This window comes from Lepidochelys olivacea (genome assembly GCF_965140295.1).
Source record: "Lepidochelys olivacea isolate rLepOli2 genome assembly, chromosome: 2".
Classification (NCBI taxonomy): Eukaryota; Metazoa; Chordata; order Testudines; family Cheloniidae; genus Lepidochelys; species Lepidochelys olivacea.
The window spans coordinates 5,219,111-5,244,943 of NC_140412.1; the positions used below are offsets into that span (position 1 = coordinate 5,219,111).

Genomic DNA, 25,833 nt, shown 5'->3' on the forward strand with positions numbered 1-25,833 from the left:
CAAGTAGCCTCAATTCAGCTGCCCTGAATCAGGTGAGTAATCACCTGACCAAGCACTAAAGGGGGAAAAGGCTGCAACATCTGGCCCTTTGATATTAGTGGTTGCATACCACTGGGGAAGAGGAAAAAACTCCACAGTCTGATATGGTTAGCTGCATTCAGAGGCCACCACGTGGCCCCTGATGGGAGATGAGGGTGCTCAGCACATTGCAGGGGTGAGCTCACGGTGCTTCCCTACATTATTAAATCTAGCTCGTGTGTGCCCAGCATACAGGCAGGCCACCAAGTCAAACGCTGGGGGAAGAGGTTCTGTTTTACTTTCACTATCTCTATAATGAGCTGCAAACTGAGAGCAGCTCATACTTGACCATGGCTTTCAGGCAACCCTCTTGGAGCATAAAACTTCCCCTCTGCTAACTTCACCCTATTCGAAACACAAGTATTAGGAAGGGCCAAGGGACATCAAGACAGCTACACAGGCAGCACCCGCTGAACTGCTGTATAGCGAACCAGGGTGTGCGCCTACGTGAGGGGGGCGCATGTCAAGCTCGGAGAATGCTGCAGCGTCCCTGATATTTAGACCTCAGGCAGTGCTTCCCTTCTCACCCAGATAAACAGCTCCGCTGAGAAGTCCCAGCATGCCAGCTTGCTGCTGGCTAGGGTGCTAGGACTACCTCTACTGTGAGTCAAGCAGATGAGGTTGCTGGGTAAGCATTTCACAGCAACCAGGCGCTGCAATTAATAAAAGGTCTGGCCTCTTAAACAAAATCAAATGGGGAAATAAACGCATGTGAATAATCCAGTTCACGAGAAGCAAAGCAGCAAGAAAAGGAGGCTAAGCACGTAGGCAGGAAGGTTTTTAATTACTTTCATTACACACTCAAGCTTCACTTGCAGTGCAAATCATGTGCTGTGGGGGATTTTGCTTACATACCCCGCAGTTTGAGGAGAGATTATTTTTGACACATTTAAGACCTGCATTCCTCGTCCTGTATCAGCCTTCCATACCTGTAAAGCACCATCCATCTCAAAGCACTTTACAGACATTAGCTGATAAAGCCCCAGTGTTATCTCCATTTTACAGATGGAAAAACCAAGGCAGGGAGAGAATAGAAAGGACACCCTCAAGGCTACAGAGCAAGCATTGGAAGGGCTGATCCAGACCCCAGATCTCCCAACTCTCAGTCCTGTGGTACCCACTGGATGGAACACGGAAGCGAGACAACACTGACATCCCAAACATGCAAACAGCAGGAACTGTATTAATAAGGCCAGTGCAATCTCCCCAAATCTCAGCTTCCTTGCCTGCTGTTTTCCAAGTAGGTGCAGAGGTATAGTTTGTGTGGGAGAGTGTGTAGGGACCCTTGCTTGTATGGGCAGCTGTATATACAATATCTATTCACAGACCATATTCACTTCACCCATAGCCACACACCCACAATGTCTACTGTGAAGGAGGTATGGGGTAAGACGGCCTCTCCACATCTTTCCTGAGGAATGGGCCCCAGCTTCCACTGTGCAAACGTACTGAGGCTTACTGCAGCATATTGCTAGCTAGGTATTTATATTATGCCCATCACCGTGGTGTCTTGGCACCTACTTGCCCAGCACACCTGATTTTCAAGGGCTTTGACCAGTGTTCCTTCTAATTTTTTAGATCATTGTGCGGAATGAATTTTGTTACGTGTGGCGGGGGTGGAGCCAAGGGTTCGGAGTGTGGGATGGGGCTCAGGGCAGAGGGTTGGGGTGCAGGGGGTGAGGGCTCTGTCTGGGGGGTTTGGGGTGCAGGCTGCACCAGGGCTGTGGCAGTGAGAGAGGACTCCCACCAGCCCTCTCCCCGCTGCAGCAGCCCCAGGCTTGGAGGAGAGGCACCTCTCCCTGCCGCAGCTCTGCACACTCCAACTTGTTCCCCGCCCACCCTCTACCTCTCTCTTCTCCAGGCCCCTTAGAAGGAACTTAGGCTTTGACCATTTTCTCCATTTTCCTGGGCCCTGCAACTCTAGCAACCTTCTTGCTCAACTTGGTGACCCACCTCCCCATACACCTTACCTGTCATTCTGGTATACGTCCACAGAGCTGTTCAGTTCTTCTAGTTCTTCCTTCAGTAACTGCAGATTGGAATTAACATAGCTAAGCTCCAAGGCTACTGTTTCTTTTACTTTGTGATTACTTGTGGCCCTGAAAATAAAAAGGAGACAGAGCACAGGAGGAATTGTCTTAGGAAGTGGTCCACAAGATAAAATCCACTGATCTACCACATTCAAACCACAAGCCTTCAGCTCCCAATAGAACGACATGCGCCACTTTATGCCTATAGGGCATTTCAGAGTCTCACAAGGTGCCTTCCAAACTAATGAGTTAAGCTTCCGAATACTCCAGCAAGGTAGGGAAATATTATTCCTATTTTAGAGTGAGAAACAGAGACCCAGATCTTTGAAATGAGCTAGATGCCCAGATCTCTCTCTCTGGGTCAGTGACAGAGCTAGGAGAGAACCCAGGAAGCATGCCTGCTCTTGGACTCCTGCTCTAACCACTACATAATCTTTGGTATTTCCACTGAGCTTCACAAAATGCATTTTAGAACAAAAGCTTTCCAGAGTCTGAAGGCTTTCCACCTACGATCAATGATGATGGAAAGATAGGCGTTAACAGGCAGAGACGGAGAGGTTAAAAGAGAAAAGAGCAACTCTTTTGAGAGAGGGCAGGGGGTCAGGAGGAAGAAAAGGCTCTGACACGCAGCTGGGCCTGCAGTGGGACATGGCATCCTGACTCCCTTCTGCTTCTCTTAGGAGATATTTATTTCTAGCCGTGTCCCACGCCTAGCAACTAGGACAGTGCCCAGCAGCCTCAGTGGTGTGGTCTGCTAGGGACAGCAGCAAAGCAGCTTTCAGACTGCCTCCAAGTGAGGCTGCACACAATCTCAAATTGGAGTCTTTAGTTTAAAAAGTCAGACAAACATAGCCAAGGATTGGTATTTAACTCTGTGGGAGCCTCACAGAGTTCCACAGTGTGGTCTAGGGCAGTGATTCTCAACCTTTCTAGACTACTGTACCCCTTTCAGAATCTGACTGGTCTTGCATATCCCAAGTTCCACCTCACTTAAACTACTTACTTACAAAATCAGACACAGAAATACAAAAAGCGTCAGAGACCACTGTTACTGAACAATTGCTTACTTTATCATATAATTATAAAATAAAATCAATTGGGATGTAAATATTGTACTTCCATTTCTGTGTAATACTTGAGCCTGGTTTTCACTTGTGAGCCTTGTCATTCGGCAGCCGGAGAGCAGCAGCTGCTGGCTGGGCACCCAGCTCTGAAGGCAACGCTGCCGCCATCACCACGAGCAGCGCAGAAATATGGTATGGTATTGCCACTCTTATTTTTGCACTGTTGCTAGTGGAGGCACTGCTTTCAGAGCTGGGTGGCCGGATAGCAGCAGCTGCTCGATGGGGCATTCATGTTGTTTGCAGTGCGGGAGGATTATTTTTTTTTAAATCCCACTCTGGTCCCACCCTGCAATACTCATGCCCACTCAGTCCCGCATCGTTTGTTGAATTATCATCTTGCTCCTGCTATTACAGCAGCAGGTCCTGCAGGACCTCAGTCCTACTGCAGGGCTCTAGAGCCTGTTACAAAACTAGGCAAATATCCAGATGAGCTGATGTACCTCCGGAAAGACCTCTGCGTACGCCTGGGGTACACATACCCCTGGTTGAAAACCACTGGTCTAGGGCCACACAGTACATGGGACAGGGACAAGCTCAACTTTTTTTTGAAAAAAGAAAAAGAAAGAAAGAAAGAAAATGAAGTTTCCTGACATTTTAAAATCATGCTTTTTTCTGCCACATAACATCAGGTTTGAACATATGACAGAATGCAAACTGGAGGGGGATGGAGTCAGGGAACATGCTGGGCCCTTACAGATAAGTATGAAGGCATACTCTTATTATCATTAATTATTCCTAACACACTAATGCCCAGAGTCCTCAAGCAAGATTGGGCCCCATTGAGCTGGGTGCTGTATGAAAGAAAAACAAAAACAAAAAAACACCACACTCCCTGCCCTAAAGAGCTTACAATCCAAATAGACAAGAGAGGATAGGAAGGGAAAGAGAGGCTCTGGAAGGTGAAGCGAGTAGCCCAAGGTCACAGCAAGTCAGTTGTAGAGCCAGAAACAGAACCCAGTTCTCCTAAATTCTAATCCAGTGACCTTCCTATTAGAAAAGTTGTCGTCTTGTCCCTATATGCATAACCACATACAAAAATTACTAAGAGAACATTCAGGTTGCAAAGTCAAGCCCTCATGAGTTAGAAAACATCAGAATTAAGCTTGCCTGTGCGTCCTTATTTCATCCCTTTGTGTGCATGCACCATGATTAACCTTGGCAGAAGTCAATTTGTTTTTTTATAATTTTAACAGATGTGTTTATTTTTAAGCATTTTTTTCTATTTATCAATTTAAATTTTCTTAGTTGTGAAAAATTATGGGGGAGCAGATAATGACAACTGATGTTGAGATTCAAATCTTAAAACACAAACATGTTTAAATATACAAAGTAAATATCTTTAAGTTCAAACAACATTTTTTCTTTGCCTACCTCTAAATTTCTATGATTGAGGGACTTTTTGCTGATGTGTGTGTGTGTATGGTGAAATTGACATTTACCAATAAAACCCTAATCCTTCCACACGGAATTATGAGAGTCTTTAATTACATGATCGTACACTATTTTTTGAACAGGACCCCTGCCTTACTAAGTGAACAGGATGGGCCTGCTCTGGGGATTAGTCTGTAGGACCTCTGACTTCATTTGCCGCAGTAGTTAGAAGGTGTGTGGTGAAGGAGGCAGGGGATTTCAGGAAGATAAAGCATGGTCTCACAATCAAGGCACTGAATGCTTTCCTGGAGAACTGGATTCTGTCCCTGCCTCTGCCACAGAGTTCCTGTGATACTAGACAAGCCAATATCTCCAGTACAGGCTCACATCTTATTCCACATACACACTTTCAACCAAGATTTCACACATACTTCATTTTTAGCTCTTTTAAGTGTAATTCTTAGATACGAAAAGTGCAGCTTTTCCAGTACAAATAGCAACATATTGCAGCTCAAAGCCTGTTCTTTGGTCACTCAATAGCAGCATCCTGCTGAATACCCTGCTTTCTCTCCCATGTATTTTACATCAGCAGATGTAAACATGAAGGATGGATTTAAGCTGCAATGAGTCACCTGCTTTGATGAGACAGCTTTTCAAACCAATTGCACCTTTCTCATTGGCTCATGAGAAAAAAACAAAAACAAAAGAAACAGGAAGAGAGAACCTGATGGCAGGGGAAAGCTGACAACACCCAAATTGTCTGCTGAAACATGTCCTAGTCTCTCACCTTAAATCAAGTTGGGCCTCTATGTAGCTGAGTGCAGTCAAAAAAAAGGACACGGCCATACTTCAGCTTGGCTCAGGGCTAAAGCCTTTTCAAGCCTCTGGCAAGTTGTGTTCACAAACACCACGATCCAGTAACAGCTAAAACAGGGGTCTGGAAAAACTTTGACCCCAGGGCCAGATCAGGGTTGCAAAACTGTATGGAGGGCTGGTAGGGAAGGCTGTGCCTCCCCCAACAGCCTGGCCCCTGCCCCCTATCCGCCCCCTCCCTCTTAACCAGGATGGATTCATAACGGAAGAGAGAGACCTTGTTTTGTGAATGAAGAACTGGTTGGGGGGCGGGGTGAGGTTGGACATTTGAAAACACTTAGCTCAGTTTTCAATTGCATTTTTACATCTAAATGTTTACTCCCAGTGAATTTTGCTCATAATTTTTTTCAGCTTTGGGAAAAGTCAGCCTTTTAAAAAGCCAAGTGTATAGGTTACAGGTCAGACTATATTTTGTTTGCAAATGAAATTAAATTAGTTAGGCAGCAGCACTTCAGAAAGGTCTGGTATTGAATCTATCCATCTTAGTTAGGACATGGCACCTTCCATATATTGGTGTAACCCCCTAGGTATTGGCCAAGCATTCATTAAGGGTGAAATTTACCTTTGTGCAGAAAGTCAGCACAAGGCCGATGCACAGCTTAAAACAGAACTTAAAACAGTTTCTAGTTTTCATACTCGACGCTGCACAAGGGTACATTTTGATCTCATTAAGAATATACCTTATATAACCCTGAGTCTTGATCAATCTGAGGAGTTATCAAATGTTTGCTTAGTTAATTCTTTGTACAGAGATATTAAAAATATGGTTTATTGCCAACCCCTTAATCGCTTCAATTACTTTGCTGAGTCAGTGGTATTTGAACAAGACGGGAAAAGACTTTCATTGCTTAACTGTCTCAGTCAGTTTATTTATCCATCAAACAAAAGCTACTACACTGTCCAACAAAACTGCATTTTATTTCAAACACACCATTCACTGTAGCTTCTTAGGAAAGAGGAATGACGCTCCAAACAGATCATTTTAAGGAGTATGGTTCTGTCTACAATGGGAACTTGTCCTGACTCCAACAGCTAATGTCCAGCCACCCACATAGCTGAAACCCTGCTTAACAGTAAGCTCCACCAACCAGTACTAATCACAGCTTTCCTTGACTACATTTTGGGTTTGCAGTGGTAGACGAGGCCTAGAAGTCTTCAGTGCTAACCATTGGAGAACAAAAAGAAAAGGAGTACTTGTGGCACCTTAGAGACTAAAATTTATTTGAGCATAAGCTTTCGTGAGCTACAGCTCACTTCATCGGATGCATTCAGTGGAAAACAAGGTTACATCCTTAAAGCCATGGAAAAATAGCAATATTTTACTAAATGACTTAATTTCAGCTGATTTTATGAGTAAAGCTTTGGTTTTCCATTAACTCCAAAACTTCATGAAATCTTGGATGTCCTGGCCAACCTCTGCTGAGAATGGACCTGTTTAATCTCAAAAACAGGCTCACCAAAGAAAGTTACCAGTGGGAAAAGTGTTCAAACTGCTGATCCAAATGTTTCAGCAGCCTGAAAAAGAACATCAGAGTGTTTTGTTTTCTAACTTAGCCCAGGTGCTCCTCACACTCCCCAACAAAGTAATTAAGTTGTCTGTGTTTTGCCTTGCATTCCTTCTAGCTCCCCCGCCCTTTTTGCCCTATGCCGGATTTGAAATGCCTCTGTTAGGAGGATGGGAACTACTTGCTGTCCACATTCTTGGATGCCCTATGAATAGCAGGTATCATCACTCTGATTCATGATTTTGATATAAACAGCACACCTAGGCACAATCCTGCTTACATAGAACATTTCTCCTTGGTTTTATGAAGCAGGGTCATGCAGAAAAGGACACAGCAAGATTTCAAGTCTTTTAATTAGATGAGGCATAACATCCAGGAGCAGACGTAGGGCTTGTCTATATGGTGGGGTAATGAGCACTATGGGGGTGTGATTTCAACACACACTAACGTGTTATGCATTAATTGGTCTGTGTAGACCCTGCTGGTGCAGACTAAGAGTTCCCTAGTGAGCAGCAGCAGGGTCTACACAGACCAATTAAAGCACAACATATTAGTACGCTTAGAAATCACTTCCCCATGGTGCGCATTACCCCACCATGCAGAAGTGGAGAGTGAGAAGTGGCCAGAAGTTGAAGCCACCAGTAAAGCGTTATCAGGGCAGCAGTACAGCACAGGGTTATGTTCTTCCTTTCTGGTTTCTAGTCATGCTGCAAAAGGAGGTAGGGGAAAAGACGTAGCCACACCAACAGACTCATAATTAACAGGGAGAGTCTTAGTCAGTCACCTTATCTATCCCCCAATTGACCAGTATAGGAAACAATGACAGAATACCCAGAATATACTCTTCCCCTCTCCAATACACGTAGCCTAGTAACACCAAGTCACTAGTCTTTGTAAGCGAGCAAACTGACATGTTTCTAGTGCAAGTCATTGTCTCTTGCTAGAGAGAATAATTAGCCTAAACCAAGAAGCAATTCAGAATGCTAGCACACAGGTGTTCTAGCATTGGAGATGGACCAGTGCTCACTTGAAGAGGTTTTCTGCCCCAGCTCGCATTCTCATCTCCTTGTTGATCTGTTGGTTAATTCGTGCGCGGCGGTGCTGCAGTTTGCTGCGCTGGGTCTGTGCAAAGGGATCGCAGCCCTGCTAAGAGAAAAAAGATTGTCACAACATATCCTGTTCAAACAGAACATCTTCACCAAACTTAGAACATCCTTTCTATCCCAGCCTCCTGTACCACCAGCCTCATCTGTTTCTTTTTCAAATCTGCTCTGGAGAACCATTGCTTCTGGACAGCCCACAAGCAGCGAGTCAACAGATAATAGCTTAACACAAAAGCCTCTGCTATTCTTTCCTCCAGGTTTGATCATCTTTCTTTGCTTTGTGTCAAAGTGCCGAGGACAATGACATGGCTTAATAAACAAACATATATAGTGTGAAGTGTAGTTTTAGTTCATGACATGTCAACACAGCCGACGTTAAAGCGCTGCGGCTCCAGCGCTGTCTACACTGCCCCTTTACAGCGCTGAAACTTGCATGGCTCAGGGGTGTGTTTTTTCACACCCTTGAGAGAAAAAAGTTTCAGTGCTGTACGTGGCAGTGTAGTCAAGGCCTTAGCTCCACTTGCATGTTATACCGCAATGAAGCCGCCCAGAGCGCTCTAACTCACTCCCCGTCCACACTGGCAAGGCATGTAAAGCGCTCCGACTCCCTGGCTAGAGCGCTGCCGATACTCCATCTCCCAGAGAGGGATACAGTTTCCTGCGTATTGGGTGAGACGCTACAGTGTCAGTGTGAACGAGGGCTTATGTTACAGCGCTGTGATTGCTCTCCAGAAAGGTTCCATAATCCCATTAACTGAAGTGGCCTCTCTTGTTTTTGTTGTGAACTCTGGCAGGAATGTGGAAGTGGCCCTTTCAAAGCTCCAATTTGGAGTGCTGGCTGCTTATCAGCTCAGAGAAAAAAAACCTAACAGCTAATGTTTGCTTTCAGTGAGTGAGAGAGGCAGGGAGGGAGGGGGGTCTGTACTTACAAGACAGCATGCTGACACTCAACACCCCAAAAACCCACTCTCTCTCCCCCCACATACACACAAACACACTCCCCCCTCCTCACCATTTGAAAAGCACATTGCAGCCCCTTGAACGCTGGGATAGCTGCCCATAATGAACTGCTCCCAATGCAGCTGCAAGTGCCGCAAATGTGGCCACACCAGCTGTCAGTGTGGACAGACTGGAGCGCTTTTCCTAATGCACTGTACGAAGGCTGGTTTAACCCAAAGCGCTCTACATCTGCAAGTGTAGCCAAGCCCTTAGCAAACTCTTGTGAAACTATCTGCTACCTACTGAATAGTTCAGTCCCCCTCCCTCTTTTCCCTTTATCTGCACCATTCTTAGAGATCTGCATCTGACCCAGACAGCAGCTGAAATATTCCAGCTATCATTTAATTACAATCACTTGCTCTCCCTTAGCACTCCCTTCTATAATCCTGAATGACTCCACTTGCTGACCTCCGTTCCCTTGATACCAACACTAGCACTATATTTCAAATGCCTCATTCCTTTCAGCAAATGACAATAAGGAGTCACACTGACGATCACTACAGTAAGCCACCTACTGAGGTTATTCAGCAATTCAAGCACTCTGGGAAACAACGAAGCCTTTTGAAAATGCGTTATAGTAGTCTGGTACCATTGTTGCTTAGATTGCCTGGATTACTAGGTGGATATCCAGATAGTTTTAAAAACATGGGATCTCTCAAGAGTGGAATAATATATGTTGTCTCCTTTACAGGACTTTATTGGATGGACATAGCATGAAAGATTTAGGATGCCAGCCCGAGGAGCCTCAGATCACAGTAAATCTATAACTGCAGCCTGGACACTAGCATACTGATTTTCCATGGGTGATGAGCTCCTGCTGAATTCAGGATTTGAGCTTGCTCAGCAACTCTGAAAATCAGGGCATTACTTTTAAATGTAATCCATTTATCACTTTTACTCTCTTCTCCACTCCCTTCCCTCCCCCAAAAAAATTTTTCTTTGAGTCAGTCTCTTTATAGGCAGGGAATTGTTATGAGTTTAATCATCACTTTGGGGAATCACAAATATATATTATCTTGAAGTTTCACGAGGGGAGGGAAAGAAATATTAGCCGGTACTCCCAACAAACACTGTTAGGAGGAGGATCTCAGATTCCACAGTGACACAAAAAGCTCTACCCACACAGAAAGATTGAATTGCTCCTCACACAATAGAAAATAAATTGTGAAATGTGCTCCCTAGGAGTGCCAAGGACCTAAATAAAGAGCCCTTTTTGGAGGGGTCCAAGGCAGGGGAGTTGTGTTAAGCTGGAGACATGGAAGTCTGCTATTCTTATGTTAATATCAGATAATCTGCAACAACAAAACCACCCATGCCAGCAAGCTAAATTTTAGTTTATACAAATAGGGTGAATTTCACCCCAGTGCAGCCAGCACAAGTCTTACTTCAGTTCTGCCTAGGCCACGTACTGGCCCCCAGAACCGGGACTGGGTGGAATTCACTCAATCTCTCGTGAAGTTCTTTAGAGCAACAGAATGACCTTATTTCTAGCCACCACCTAGAGCCAAAGCTTTAGAATAAAAGACTAACTCCTCCTCCTCTTTTCAGAACCTCTCAACACTTACTTATAGCTCTGATTAGGTCAAAACCCAAAAAAAGCCACTACTTTTATTAATTTTTTTAAGCCACTAAAACTAGCTTACATTAGCTTCTCATGTGGCATCATCTTATTTCACTTGTCTTCTCCTGATCACCACAGGGTGGGGATAGGGACAGGGCATCATCTCCTTGCCCTCACCTAGGCAGCAGACTCTGGTGGGTAGGGAATCTGTGTTGGTCTGTGAGGTGCCATGATTATCTGTAGAGATGGACACATTTTCTACAGCACCCACCATGGTACCTGGGTATGTGCTTGGATGATGATAAAGTTAAATTTGCATGGGGACGTCCGCAGTGGACTTTGTGAAGTCTTGTCTCTCCTCCTTGCTTAAAGGAGGTATTGCTTGGGGAATATACGGATTATAGGTGATAATGTGCTTCTTGCTGAGAGGAGGCAGAGGTCTTATAAATGCAGGCTAAGACTGCTATGTGGCCAACACAGCTGCAAGAAAGTCTCTAAGCGTATATCTACACTACGGAATTAGGTCAAATTTATAGAAGTCGTTTTTTTAGAAATCGGTTTTATATACTCGAGTGTGTGTGTCCCCACAGAAAATGCTCTAAGTGCATTAACTCGGAGTGCTTCCACAGTACTGAGGCAAGCGTCGACTTCCGGAGTGTTGCACTGTGGGTAGCTATCCCACAGTTCCCGCAGTCTCCGCTGCCCATTGGAATTCAGCTCTGGTTCAGGGGCCAATAAAAACCTAATTCTTGACTGCAAAAGAAATAATGTGGATTTGGAAACCTGCCCTAGTTAAAAAAATGAAAGAGATGGACAGTAAATAAGTGCAACTTCTTTAGGAATGGGAAAATAATGAGATCATATTTGTTTTGATTAATAACTGAGGTGGCGGTGGGAAATGTTGCTTGTGAAAAGATACAAGGTAATTCATAATCTATTGGGGACTAACTGTTCTGGATATTTTGAAATCATACAAAAAGACTGACTTGAGTGAGTTACTGCTATAAGCATGGACGTTTGTGATTACTGTAGAGCAAAATTCAGCCTGCACACTAACATAGCAGATGGCATGACCTCTGTTGCTCAGCTTCTAATACTCTGATTAATGCTCAAATGTGACATATAAAGTAATCTGTGCATGCATTACAAAGATTGGAGAAAGGCAGAGAAGGAGATCATGAATCATCTGAATGAATTAAATGGGTCACTAGGACTAAAAACTAGCTGTCCCACAAGTCTCATGTGTGAGATGCTGAAAACAAATAACTCCGAGGACTATTGCACTAAGGAGCAAACGCTGAGCTCTCAAAAGGTCCACACCCATTTTGCAGACACTCTGCTTCTTCACCAAAGTGAATTTAATTTAAGAGAGATTGAATCTTGCCATTCTTACCAAGAATGAGGAATATTGCAGCCACAGAGCCCTATTTGGTGATTGTGCCAGTTATTCCAAGCGAAGATGGAGCAGGCTGGGGGACCTTAAAGGAGCATCTAGATCAGAGGTGGGCAAACTACGGCCTGCAGGCCATATCGGGTCCATGGGACCCTCCTGCCCGGCCCCTGAGCTCCTGGCCCAGGAGGCACGCCCCCTCCCCACAGCCTCAGCTCACTGTGCCACCGGCACAATGCTCTGGGCAGTGGGGCTGCGAACTCCTGGGGCAACGCAGCTGCAGAGCCCGGCCTGACCTGGTGCTCTGTGCTGCGCAGCGGTACGACTGTAGCTCCTCCAGCCACCAGTGCTCCAGGCAGTGCAATAAGGAGGCAGAGAGCCTGGGGGTTGGATAGAGGGCAGGGAAGTTCGAGGGGGTGGTCAGAGGGTGGGGAACGGGGTTCCCGGGGGCAGTCAGGAATGAGAGGAGGGGTTGGATGGGACAGTGGGGGGGCAGTTGGGGCGGAGGGTCTGGGGGCGGTCAGGGGACAGGTGCCTGGGGCAAGAGTCCCGGGGGGGGGGCTGTAAGGGGGCAAGAAGCAGGGGGGGGTTGGATAGGGGTTGGGCCACGCCTGGCTGTTTGGAGTGGCACAGCCTCCCCTAACCAGCCCTCTGTACAATTTTGGAAACCTAACGTGGCCCTCAGGCCAAAAAGTTTGCCAGCCGCTGATCTAGGTGCTAGTCAAGTGGAGGAAAACAGAGTCACTAAAAACAGACAAGCAAGCCTCAGAGTTGATGACAATTTCTAAGAGAACCTGTTAAAAATCATCACAGCAGATTCAAGGAGACTAAAATGTCTAAAAGAAATTGGTTCAGAAGGAATGTAAGATTCTTATGGATCCCTTAAAATGGATATCAGATACTGCTACATTCATGAAAAATCCCATCCCTAACCATAAGAACTTTAATTAACCAAATCCATATGTACCTCTTTGAAGGGACAGAGGTGAGGCAAACAGAACAGAGGTGGGGATGCTGACATATATACACACATGGCAAAAGGAGACCGAGCTCTAAGAAGCCCACCTTAATTGATTATTCTCATGACAGTTGGTATGGCAACACCCATTTTTTCATGTTCTCTCTGTGTGTGTATATATAATCTTCCTACTGTATTTTCCACTGCATGCATCCGATGAAGTGGGTTTTAGCCCACGAAAGCTTATGCCCAAATAAATTTGTTAGTCTCTAAAGTGCCACAAGTAGTTTTTTTTTTTTTTTTTAAAAAGGAGCCAGAGTCTCAAAACATGCCGAGCACCCACACTCTTAATATCCAACCCCTTTAAGGTGTCTCCAATCAAGCACTCAAAATCGGTAGTCACTTTGGGAAATTCTGGCCTTCCTGTAGGCCTCCAGGAACATCCTAACCACAGATGCAAGATGAGGCAAGGCAGCATTAAACTTAATTTTTTCGTTATACAGCGGCCTAGGAAGTTGCACTCTTTGGATTTGCCCAAAATATTATGTAGTTTCTGATAAGAAAGATGCACCGTGCTGCTCGCAGAGTCATGAGTTTATAAAAGCAAGCATTTGAACAAGCGCTCATGTTTACTGTCTTTTTAGTTGAATATTACATCTCACCATTTAAACAATCAAGTTTCATGAGATAGTTTTTAACTCCCACCCATGCTCCTCAGTCAGAAAATGCAGTAAAATTGTACTGGAAAGACGGGTATTAAACTTGGACCATGTAGCACAGGGTTATGGGAGGGGTGGCTTAAGCACAAAAATGCAAGTCAGGATCTTGAGACTTACTGCTTTTAGGAAATTCATTTGATCTCTCTGCCTCATCTTCCTCCACCCACTGTAAAAACTGAGTAACCCTCCCACCTCCCTGTGAGATACTGAGTAAAGCCTTTTGAAGATTAGAAGTACTATCACAAAGAACCATTACTGAACAGTTTGTTAGAATCAGCATTTTGCAACAACTACAGTAGGTACTAACTAAGGTCTAGATTCTAGTCTCTAGCCGCTCCTGCCATTTTAAAATGCAATTAATTTTAAACTGAAGGAAAGAAGGAAATTCTGCCAGCATTTTACCTCAAGACATTTTTACCGATGGGAAAACAAGCAGATAATCTAAAATGAAGGTTCTTCAGATTTAAAGTGAGAGAACACCACAAGAATAACTCAGTCAGGCACTTTTGGAAAAATCTAACCCGTAGTGTGCATCTCCTCGGACAGTCTGCACTAAATGAACAAAGAACAGTTGCCTGTTTCTGCTGACCAGAGTCTCTGGAGATTTAAAAGTGCAATATAAAGAAAAACAAAAACTGCACTACAGTTTTCAGTGAGGACATTTCTTCCAAAGCCCGTCAGTTACTTGGGCAAGAGGGACACAAGGGATGGCTTTTAAACTTCAATACAAATTTTCTTACTTGATTTGCTGCATAACCTTAAACCCAATCCTGAAACATAATGAGCAACTGTAATTAAATGAAAGGTTTCCGTGTTCGTCTGTATCCGCAAAAAGAAAAGGAGGACTTGTGGCACCTTAGAGACTAACAAATGCATCCGATGAAGTGAGCTGTAGCTCACGAAAGCTTATGCTAAAATAAATTTGTTAGTCTCCAAGGTGCCACAAGTCCTCCTTTTCTTTTTGTCATTAAATGAAGTTAGTGTTAACCTCTCAGGCCTTTACTGAATATTAAAGGCATTTCCGGGTGCAGTTGCTACAGTTGCACAAGTCACATTTTGAGTGAAATTCAAGGTTTAACTCAAGATTTCTTAGCCATCCTTTGCAGTGGACTCAAACCAGGTAAGTAAACATACAGCATCTCCTCTGTCAACAGGTGTCCATAATCTTTGTTGCATGCATAGGTCAGAACGCAGAACAGATTGTATGTACTTAGAATACAGCATGTTAAGAAAGCTATGGGAATGAATAAGATATGGGTCATTAAGTTACACGAGTTGTGTCCAGCACTGAAGTTTATTGCCTCTGACAAACCAGGATTAGAGCCAGTATTATTCTAGCAAGTCCGTTCTAGGCCCCAAAAGCCTGCCAAACATTACATTCAGTGTCCAACACAAAAGGAAAACAAAGTGTTCTGCAGAAATGTGCTAGAGCTATGTTTCAGTGTTGTGAAAGAGTGAGAGGCTGGTCTCATGCAAAGTGAAGGGGACAAAAGATAGACAAGACCCCTTACATGTCAACTGGTAATTGCTGCTGACTTAAGATTTGTCTACACGGGGACATTTACAAGCATAATTATACTTTTGTAGGTTTCAGAGTAAGCCCTGTTAGTCTGTATTCGCAAAAAGAAAAGGAGTACTTGTGGCACCTTAGAGACTAACCAATTTATTTGAGCATAAGCTTTCGTGAGCTACAGCTCACTTCATCGGATGCATACTGTGGAAAGTATAGAAGATCTTTTTATACACACAAAGCATGAAAAAATGGGTGTTTACCACTACAAAAGGTTCTCTCCCCCCACACCACACTCTCCTGCTGGTAATAGCTTATCTAAAGTGATCACTCCCCTTACAATGTGTATGATAATCCAAGTTGGGCCATTTCCAGCACAAATCCAGGGTTTAACAAGAACATCTGGGGAGGGGTGGGGGTAGGAAAAAACAAGGGGAAATAGGTTACCTTGCATAATGACTTAGCCATTCCCAGTCTCTATTCAAGCCTAAGTTAATCGTATCCAATTTGCAAATGAATTCCAATTCAACAGTCTCTCGCTGGAGTCTGGTTTTGAAGTTTTTTTTCCTTGTAATATCGCAACTTTCATGTCTGTAATCGTGTGACCAGAGAGATTGAAGTGTTCTCCGAGTGGTTTATGAATGTTACAATTCTTGACATCTGATTTGTGTCCATTTATTCTTTTACGTAGAGACTGTCCAGTTTGGCCAATGTACATGGCAGAGGGGCATTGCTGGCACATATCACATTGGTTGATGTGCAGGTGAATGAGCCTCCGATAGTGTGGCTGATGTTATTAGGCCCTGTGATGGTGTCCCCTGAATATTGTTTCATATTATCTGTGTGTATATAAAGTCTGCTGCAGTTTCCACGGTATGCATCCGATGAAGTGAGCTGTAGCTCACGAAAGCTCATGCTCAAATAAATTGGTTAGTCTCTAAGGTGCCACAAGTACTCCTTTTCTTTTTGCGAATACAGACTAACACGGCTGTTACTCTGAAACCTGACATTTATTTGAGCATAACTTTCGTGAGCTACAGCTCACTTTATCTGATGACATGAGCTGTAGCTCACAAAAGCTTATGCTCAAATAAATGTGTTAGCCTCTAAGGTGCCACAAGTACTCCTTTTCTTTTTTCAGGGACTATTAAGTATTTCACTCCTAAGTTTAGGTTTGAATGCAGCCTGGGGCAATTGTGACTGATGATTGTTTGGTGCCTTACAATGTATGAACTGAGGAGAACTTGTACTAACTAGCTCATTTCCTGGTGTTCACATCTCTCACTCACCCAAAAAACCTTACCAGCAGCCTCAGCAGAGGTAAAAGACTGAATTTTCCATGGAGTCTGAATTATCCTACCCTCAGAGGCCATACCTCCAGGTAAGGTTGAGGAACCTTGTGACGCAGCACGTGGGCAATTTATACTACTGCGGGTCTTGTTTTATGCTAACCACAAAGACTTGAAACTGCAAGATTGCCAATTTAGCACCTTACAAACAGTGAGTTACCACCACACAGTAATTGAACTTACAAATATTGTGCACTTAAATCTGCAAGTTTGCTACAATAGGGCAACAATGCACATTTTGTACAGGAGAAAAAGGGTATGAGAGACTTTGAAATGCTGAACAAACATTCTGAAAACCAAATTCTCTAGTTTTTGCTCTAGTTTTTTACTCTCTCATCAGTGATTCTGATGAGAGAGTACTGGTGAATTAAGATGGCAGGATTTAGCCACTATATGATAAATTAGAGATAGTACAAGCTAAAACAAATTCTGCCCATGAATAGCAACGACAGAGACAACGCTAAGTACATACTCTAAAAAGCTAAAGCTGTATTAGGTTTTTATCCACCTGAGTTTTATTTCACTCCCAAAATACCAAAAGCAATTAGAGTCCATCACTGATAAGTTACAGTACTTCAGACTCTCTCTATAAATCCATTTGGAGGTACAATAGCTAAAGATAAGGGCCACTGCGGTTGTGCCTATTTTTGCCAGGGGTGAATTTGGCAGTCTCACTGTTTCATATTTACTTCTCCAGTTTATGACAGGTTTGAGACATTTATTTAAAAAAAATGCAAATATCTACATTAGTCATATGTTATAACTCTATGGGACGAATTTCAGTATAGTGGGGGCTTTTTTTTAGAAAAAAAGTCAATTTTCTATAGTCCTACAGAAGGTTATAACTAGAAATGCTAGCTCAGCTACCTACCGCAGCACAAAAGACATTGCTATAATTAAATGAAACATTTTAAGTCTAGGACCCCAATCCTGCCTCTGATCCATTCATCCTAACTTTTCATCCATTCATGTGGACCCTACGTACAGTTCAGGACATAGTCCAAGGCCTGGTTTAGGTTCTTATAATGCAAACACACACATGGTGATGAACACAGTATAAAAACATATACAGAACAGATACATGCATTACTGTACATGAGCACAGTATAAGAGCCTATCACCATAGCATCTGGGCAGGATGGCATTCCAGTACTGCTTAAAATACTGTTCTGGACAGGGGTGCTTTTGAATTAGGGCCTATGGTAAGAAATTCAACTGAAGTCAATGGGACTACTCACTGGAATAAGCATTACTTCAGTAATGGGAAAGTGAAGCTGACCAGAGACGTGAAACTGATTATCCTACTTTGTGCCACCAGTTGAATGAAGAACAAACTGTAAGAGCCTGAAGCACAAGAATAGATTTTAAAAATCTCTAATATTTTTAGCCCAAGAAAATCCTCTTAAGGAACTACCAACATTTGAGAAGCAATGCATGTTGCGGTAGCACAGCAGAGCTAACAGGCAGATCATACAGATCGATATTTTGTCCTTTTACATAGGAAAAGCTACTGACCTGCAGCAAGCTCCATTAGGTGCTTAATATAGCAAGAGGGACTCAGACAGCACCACATTATAAGCAAGTGCCATTTTTCTGAAGGAGGCTGCGTTACAAGGTATGCTTTACAACAATACACCATGAAAAAAAGTCTATTGATAATAGCTGTATCACACAATCTTTTAACAAATAAACTCATTATTAAAACTCTCTAAAAAGATTCTCAACATTGACTTATGCACTGAACAAAAGAAAGGATAAATAAAAAAAATCAAGTCCAAATGCTCCAACCTGTAAAGTTACTCTGATCGTTGGGGATATAGGGGGAGGGGGGAAAAAGAGTGTGAGGAGGGGGAGTGAAATCACTAAAATGAGACATGGTGGTGCAAGCAGAGAGCAGTCTGCATGTCACAAAAGCGAGGGCAGACGACCATTTCTGTGCACAAGTAGGGAACAGATGTATCAGAGCCTCAGTGACAGAACGTTAGCATGTAAAGAAGATAACTGTTACTCTAGTATCTGTAAAAAGAACAGGAGGACTTGTGGCACCTTAGAGACTAACCAATTTACTTGAGCATAAGCTTTCGTGAGCTACAGCTCACTTCATCAGATGCATTCCTAGTTTCTGTGATTCTCCACAAAACAGTAAAACTATAGCAACCACACCTACTCAGTTCTCTTCCTGAGAAATGAGTGCATTACAGTTACTGATTCTTCTTTCAAGAGACACCATCAACTTGTAGGGGTAGCTTTTCTTTGTTTGTTTTTTGTTTTTTTTTTTAAAAAGTGTCAAGTCATTAGAGGTGCTCCAGTTGTTCCTGAGTTCTCAGCTCAGTTTTTGTGGTTTTACAACCATGTTTTCTTACTTCAGATATTTGTCTCCTGCCTGTTGCTGTCAGAGGACCCCATGCACACAGTAAATGGACTCCCTTGCAGAAGAGAAACAGTGAAACAAACTATAAAAGTCAGCTACAACAAAATACACACACTTTACTAATCTTTTGTTATAGGTAGCACCTGCAGTTATAAATACTGCAGGAAAATTCTGAGACAAATGTGACTTAAATTGACTGTGTCCCTTTAAATTAAATCAGAAAGGTTAAAAATTAATACTTAACTGAAGATTCTTTATTGATCTTTACCTAGAAGAGGCTGTGGATTCAAACCTACAGCCCTTACTGAGGAAAAACATCGACTGAACTAAATGGGAGATTTGTCCGAGGAAGAGCTGTTGATACACATCAGATTACAATGACAATTTACACCAAATTAGCAAACAAACTTTCAGGACACAGAAATTGGCACACTTCACACAGTTTCGAAAGCCATTATTTACCCACCGTATGGTGGTTTTACAACTAGTGTTTGTAAAATACTCTGAATGTCTGGTTTCAGAGTAACAGCCGTGTTAGTCTGTATTCGCAAAAAGAACAGGAGGACTTGTGGCACCTTAGAGACTAACCCATTTATTTGAGCATAAGCTTTCGTGAGCTACAGCTCACTTCATCAGACAGGGGGAGAAAGGGAGTAGGGCGCCCTGGCTCGGGGACAGGAGGAGGGAAGGGCGCCCTGGCACGGAGGGGGGGCGTAGGGGGACGGGGGGGGGGAGAAGGGGGGTAGGGCGCCCTGGCATGGAGGGGGAAGAAGGGAGGGAAGGGTGCCCCGGCTCGGGGGGGGGGGGGGGCGCGTAGGGCAGAAGGGGGGTAGGGGGCCCCGGCTCGGGGAGGGGGGGGGCGTAGGGCAGAAGGGGGGTAGGGGGCCCCGGCTCGGGGAGGGGGGGGCAGAAGGGGGGTAGGGGCCCCCGGCTCGGGGAGGGGGGCGTCGGGCAGAAGGGGGTAGGGGCCCCCGGCTCGGGGGGGGGGGGCGTCGGGCAGAAGGGGGGTAGGGGCCCCCGGCTCGGGGGGGGGGGGCGTCGGGCAGAAGGGGGCCCGGGCTCAGGGGGGGGGCGTCGGGCAGAAGGGGGGTAGCGGGGCCCGGCTCGGGGAGGGGAGGGGGGGGGCGTCGGGCAGAAGGGGGGTAGGGGGGCCCGGCTCGGGGAGGGGGCGTAGGGCAGAAGGGGGGTAGGGGGCCCCGGCTCGGGGGGGGGGCGTCGGGCAGAAGGGGGGTAGGGGGCCCCGGCTCGGGGGGGGGGCGTCGGGCAGAAGGGGGCCCGGGCTCGGGGGGGGGGCGTAGGGCAGAAGGGGGGTAGGGGCCCCGGCTCGGGGAGGGGGCGTCGGGCAGAAGGGGGGTAGGGGCCCCGGCTCGGGGGAGGGGGCGTCGGGCAGAAGGGGGGTAGGGGCCCCGGCTCGGGGGAGGGGGCGTCGGGCAGAAGGGGGGTAGGGGCCCCGGCTCGGGGGGGGGGGCGTCGGGCAGAAGGGGGGTAGGGGCCCCGGCTCGGGGGGGGGGCGTAGGGCAGAAGGCGGGTAGCGGGGCCCGGCTCGGGGGGAGGGGCGTCGGGCAGAAGGGGGGCAGGGGCCCGGCTCGGGGGGAGGGGCGTCGGGCAGAAGGGGGGCAGGGGCCCGGCTCGGGGGGAGGGGCGTCGGGCAGAAGGGGGGCAGGGGCCCGGCTCGGGGGGAGGGGCGTCGGGCAGAAGGGGGGCAGGGGCCCCGGCTCGGGGGGAGGGGCGTCGGGCAGAAGGGGGGCAGGGGGCCTGGGCCCGGCTCGGGGAGTGTAGGGCAGAAGGGGGGGAGGGGCCCCGGCTCGGGGAGGGGGGCGTCGGGCAGAAGGGGGGTAGGGGGCCCGGCTCGGGGAGGGGGGCGTCGGGCAGAAGGGGGGTAGGGGGCCCCGGCTCGGGGAGGGGGGGCGTCGGGCAGAAGGGGGGCTGGGGCCCCGGCTCGGGGAGGGGGGGCGTCGGGCAGAAGGGGGGTAGCGGGGCCCGGGCTCGGGGGGGGCGTAGGGCAGAAGGGGGGTAGGGGCCCCGGCTCGGGGGGGGGGCGTAGGGCAGAAGGGGGGTAGGGGGGCCCGGCTCGGGGGGGGGGCGTAGGGCAGAAGGGGGGTAGGGGGGCCCGGCTCGGGGGGGGGGGCGTCGGGCAGAAGGGGGGCAGCGGGGCCCCGGCTCGGGGGGGGGGCGTAGGGCAGAAGGGGGGCAGCGGGGCCCCGGCTCGGGGGGGGGGGCGCGTCGGGCAGAAGGGGGGCAGCGGGGCCCCGGCTCGGGGGGGGGGCGCGTCGGGCAGAAGGGGGGCAGCGGGGCCCCGGCTCGGGGGGGGGGGCGCGTCGGGCAGAAGGGGGGCAGCGGGGCCCCGGCTCGGGGGGGGGGGCGCGTCGGGCAGAAGGGGGGCAGCGGGGCCCCGGCTCGGGGGGGGGGCGCGTCGGGCAGAAGGGGGGCAGCGGGGCCCCGGCTCGGGGGGGGGGGCGCGTCGGGCAGAAGGGGGGCAGCGGGGCCCCGGCTCGGGGGGGGGGGCGCGTCGGGCAGAAGGGGGGCAGCGGGGCCCCGGCTCGGGGGGGGGGGCGCGTCGGGCAGAAGGGGGGCAGCGGGGCCCCGGCTCGGGGGGGGGGGCGCGTCGGGCAGAAGGGGGGCAGCGGGGCCCCGGCTCGGGGGGGGGGGCGCGTCGGGCAGAAGGGGGGCAGCGGGGCCCCGGCTCGGGGGGGGGGGCGCGTCGGGCAGAAGGGGGGCAGCGGGGCCCCGGCTCGGGGGGGGGGGCGCGTCGGGCAGAAGGGGGGCAGCGGGGCCCCGGCTCGGGGGGGGGGGCGCGTCGGGCAGAAGGGGGGCAGCGGGGCCCCGGCTCGGGGGGGGGGGCGCGTCGGGCAGAAGGGGGGCAGCGGGGCCCCGGCTCGGGGGGGGGGGCGCGTCGGGCAGAAGGGGGGCAGCGGGGCCCCGGCTCGGGGGGGGGGGCGCGTCGGGCAGAAGGGGGGCAGCGGGGCCCCGGCTCGGGGGGGGGGGCGCGTCGGGCAGAAGGGGGGCAGCGGGGCCCCGGCTCGGGGGGGGGGGCGCGTCGGGCAGAAGGGGGGCAGCGGGGCCCCGGCTCGGGGGGGGGGGCGCGTCGGGCAGAAGGGGGGCAGCGGGGCCCCGGCTCGGGGGGGGGGGCGCGTCGGGCAGAAGGGGGGCAGCGGGGCCCCGGCTCGGGGGGGGGGGCGCGTCGGGCAGAAGGGGGGCAGCGGGGCCCCGGCTCGGGGGGGGGGGCGCGTCGGGCAGAAGGGGGGCAGCGGGGCCCCGGCTCGGGGGGGGGGGCGCGTCGGGCAGAAGGGGGGCAGCGGGGCCCCGGCTCGGGGGGGGGGGCGCGTCGGGCAGAAGGGGGGCAGCGGGGCCCCGGCTCGGGGGGGGGGGCGCGTCGGGCAGAAGGGGGGCAGCGGGGCCCCGGCTCGGGGGGGGGGGCGCGTCGGGCAGAAGGGGGGCAGCGGGGCCCCGGCTCGGGGGGGGGGGCGCGTCGGGCAGAAGGGGGGCAGCGGGGCCCCGGCTCGGGGGGGGGGGCGCGTCGGGCAGAAGGGGGGCAGCGGGGCCCCGGCTCGGGGGGGGGGCGCGTCGGGCAGAAGGGGGGCAGCGGGGCCCCGGCTCGGGGGGGGGGGCGCGTCGGGCAGAAGGGGGGCAGCGGGGCCCGGCTCGGGGGGAGGGGCGTCGGGCAGAAGGGGGGCAGCGGGGCCCCGGCTCGGGGGGGGGGGCGCGTCGGGCAGAAGGGGGGCAGCGGGGCCCCGGCTCGGGGGGGGGGGCGCATCGGGCAGAAGGGGGGCAGCGGGGCCCCGGCTCGGGGGGGGGGGGCGCGTCGGGCAGAAGGGGGGCAGCGGGGCCCCGGCTCGGGGGGGGGGGCGCGTCGGGCAGAAGGGGGGCAGCGGGGCCCCGGCTCGGGGGGGGGGGGCGCGTCGGGCAGAAGGGGGGCAGCGGGGCCCGGCTCGGGGGGGGGGGGCGCGTCGGGCAGAAGGGGGGCAGCGGGGCCCGGCTCGGGGGGAGGGGCGTCGGGCAGAAGGGGGGCAGGGGGGCCCGGCTCTGAGGGGGCGTCGGGCAGAAGGGGGGCAGGGGGGCCCCGGCTCGGGGGGGGGGCGTAGGGCAGAAGGGGGGTAGCGGGGCCCCGGCTCGGGGGGGGGGGGCGCGTCGGGCAGAAGGGGGGTAGGGGCCCCCGGCTCGGGGGGGGGGCGCGTCGGGCAGAAGGGGGGTAGGGGCCCCCGGCTCGGGGGGGGGGGCGCGTCGGGCAGAAGGGGGCCCGGGCTCGGGGGGGGGCGTAGGGCAGAAGGGGGGTAGCGGGGCTCGGGGAGGGGAGGGGGGGGGAGCGTCAGGCAGAAGGGGGGTAGGGGCCCCGGCTCGGGGGGGGGGCATCGGGCAGAAGGGGGGTAGGGGCCCCGGCTCGGGGGGGGGGGCGTCGGGCAGAAGGGGGCCCCGGCTCGGGGGGGGGGGCGTCGGGCAGAAGGGGGGTAGCGGGGCCCAGCTCGGGGAGGGGGGCGTCGGGCAGAAGGGGGGTAGCGGGGCCCGGCTCGGGGGGGGGGGGCGTCGGGCAGAAGGGGGGTAGCGGGGCCCCGGCTCGGGGGGGGGGGGCGTCGGGCAGAAGGGGGGTAGCGGGGCCCCGGCTCGGGGGGGGGGGCGTCGGGCAGAAGGGGGGCAGGGGGGCCCCGGCTCGGGGGGGGGGCGTCGGGCAGAAGGGGGGCAGGGGGGCCCCGGCTCGGGGGGGGGGCGTCGGGCAGAAGGGGGGCAGGGGGGCCCCGGCTCGGGGGGGGGCGTCGGGCAGAAGGCGGGTAGCGGGGCCCCGGCTCGGGGGGGGGGCGTAGGGCAGAAGGCGGGTAGGGGGCCCGGCTCGGGGGGGGGGCGTCGGGCAGAAGGGGGGTAGCGGGGCCCGGCTCGGGGGGGGGGGGGCGTCGGGCAGAAGGGGGGTAGGGGCCCGGGCCCGGCTCGGGGGGGGGGGCGTAGGGCAGAAGGGGGGTAGCGGGGCCCCGGCTCGGGGGGGGGGGGGCGTAGGGCAGAAGGGGGGTAGCGGGGCCCCGGCTCGGGGGGGGGGGGCATAGGGCAGAAGGGGGGTAGGGGCCCGGGCCCGGCTCGGGGGGGGGGGGCGTAGGGCAGAAGGGGGGTAGCGGGGCCCCGGCTCGGGGGGGGGGGGCGGCGGGCAGAAGGGGGGGGCGGCGGGCAGAAGGGGGGTAGCGGGGCCCCGGCTCGGGGGGGGGGGGGCGGCGGGCAGAAGGGGGGTAGCGGGGCCCCGGCTCGGGGGGGGGGGGGCGTAGGGCAGAAGGGGAGTAGCGGGGCCCGGCTCTGAGGGGGCGTAGGGCAGAAGGGGGGTAGCGGGGCCCGGCTCGGGGGGGGGGGGGCGTAGGGCAGAAGGGGAGTAGCGGGGCCCGGCTCTGAGGGGGCGTAGGGCAGAAGGGGGGTAGCGGGGCCCGGCTCGGGGGGGGGGGCGTCGGGCAGAAGGGGGGTAGCGGGGCCCCGGCTCGGGGGGGGGGGCGTCGGGCAGAAGGGGGGTAGCGGGGCCCCGGCTCGGGGGGGGGGCGTCGGGCAGAAGGGGGGTAGCGGGGCCCCGGCTCGGGGGGGGGGGCGTCGGGCAGAAGGGGGGTAGCGGGGCCCCGGCTCGGGGGGGGGGGCGTAGGGCAGAAGGGGAGTAGCGGGGCCCGGCTCTGAGGGGGCGTAGGGCAGAAGGGGGGTAGCGGGGCCCGGCTCGGGGGGGGGGGCGTCGGGCAGAAGGGGGGTAGCGGGGCCCCGGCTCGGGGGGGGGGGGCGTCGGGCAGAAGGGGGGTAGCGGGGCCCCGGCTCGGGGGGGGGGCGTCGGGCAGAAGGGGGGTAGCGGGGCCCCGGCTCGGGGGGGGGGGCGTCGGGCAGAAGGGGGGTAGCGGGGCCCCGGCTCGGGGGGGGGGGCGTCGGGCAGAAGGGGGGTAGCGGGGCCCCGGCTCGGGGGGGGGGGCGTCGGGCAGAAGGGGGGTAGCGGGGCCCCGGCTCGGGGGGGGGGGCGTCGGGCAGAAGGGGGGTAGCGGGGCCCCGGCTCGGGGGGGGGGGCGTCGGGCAGAAGGGGGGTAGCGGGGCCCCGGCTCGGGGGGGGGGGCGTCGGGCAGAAGGGGGGTAGCGGGGCCCCGGCTCGGGGGGGGGGGGGCGTCGGGCAGAAGGGGGGTAGCGGGGCCCCGGCTCGGGGGGGGGGGCGTCGGGCAGAAGGGGGGTAGCGGGGCCCCGGCTCGGGGGGGGGGGGCGTCGGGCAGAAGGGGGGTAGCGGGGCCCCGGCTCGGGGGGGGGGGGCGTCGGGCAGAAGGGGGGTAGCGGGGCCCCGGCTCGGGGGGGGGGGCGTCGGGCAGAAGGGGGGTAGCGGGGCCCCGGCTCGGGGGGGGGGGGCGTCGGGCAGAAGGGGGGTAGCGGGGCCCCGGCTCGGGGGGGGGGGCGTAGGGCAGAAGGGGGGTAGCGGGGCCCGGCTCGGGGGGGGGGGCGTAGGGCAGAAGGGGGGTAGCGGGGCCCGGCTCGGGGGGGGGGGCGTAGGGCAGAAGGGGGGTAGCGGGGCCCGGCTCTGAGGGGGCGTAGGGCAGAAGGGGGGTAGCGGGGCCCGGCTCGGTGGGGGGGCGTAGGGCAGAAGGGGGGTAGCGGGGCCCGGCTCGGGGGGGGGGGCGTAGGGCAGAAGGGGAGTAGCGGGGCCCGGCTCTGAGGGGGCGTAGGGCAGAAGGGGGGTAGCGGGGCCCGGCTCGGGGGGGGGGGGCGCTCGCTCCGCTCTCACCTTCCGGACGCTGCCGCTCTCCGGGGGCCGCAGCAGGGGGAAGCCGCCGTCTCCCGCCGCGTCCCCTGGGCCGCCCTCCGCGGGCACCATGGTGGCGGGGGGTGGCCGCGCTCCCCTCAGCCAGGCCGGCAGCCCCAGGCCCCCCGCAACGGCCGCTCACCGCCGGCCCCGGAGAGGGGCGGGAGA

The 25,833-nt window shown here is 53.2% G+C and overlaps 1 protein-coding gene across 4 annotated transcripts in view; it reads right to left on the reverse strand.

The window, feature by feature from the left end:
* RHPN1 (rhophilin Rho GTPase binding protein 1) overlaps positions 1 to 25,833 on the reverse strand; it is a 61,261-nt gene extending 35,428 nt beyond the window's left edge. For 2 of the 4 annotated variants that reach the window (XM_084618159.1, XM_084618156.1), the window contains exons 1-3: positions 25,648 to 25,833; positions 8,009 to 8,127; positions 2,049 to 2,177 (exon numbers count right to left, since the gene is read on the reverse strand). In XM_084618159.1, the coding sequence (XP_084474285.1) occupies positions 2,049 to 2,177; positions 8,009 to 8,127; positions 25,648 to 25,737 (338 nt within the window). In that variant the 5' untranslated portion in view covers positions 25,738 to 25,833. Of the gene's footprint in view, positions 1 to 2,048; positions 2,178 to 8,008; positions 8,128 to 15,668; positions 15,705 to 25,647 lie in introns of those variants that run through there. The other 2 variants (XM_084618157.1, XM_084618158.1) reach the window with 2 other exon arrangements.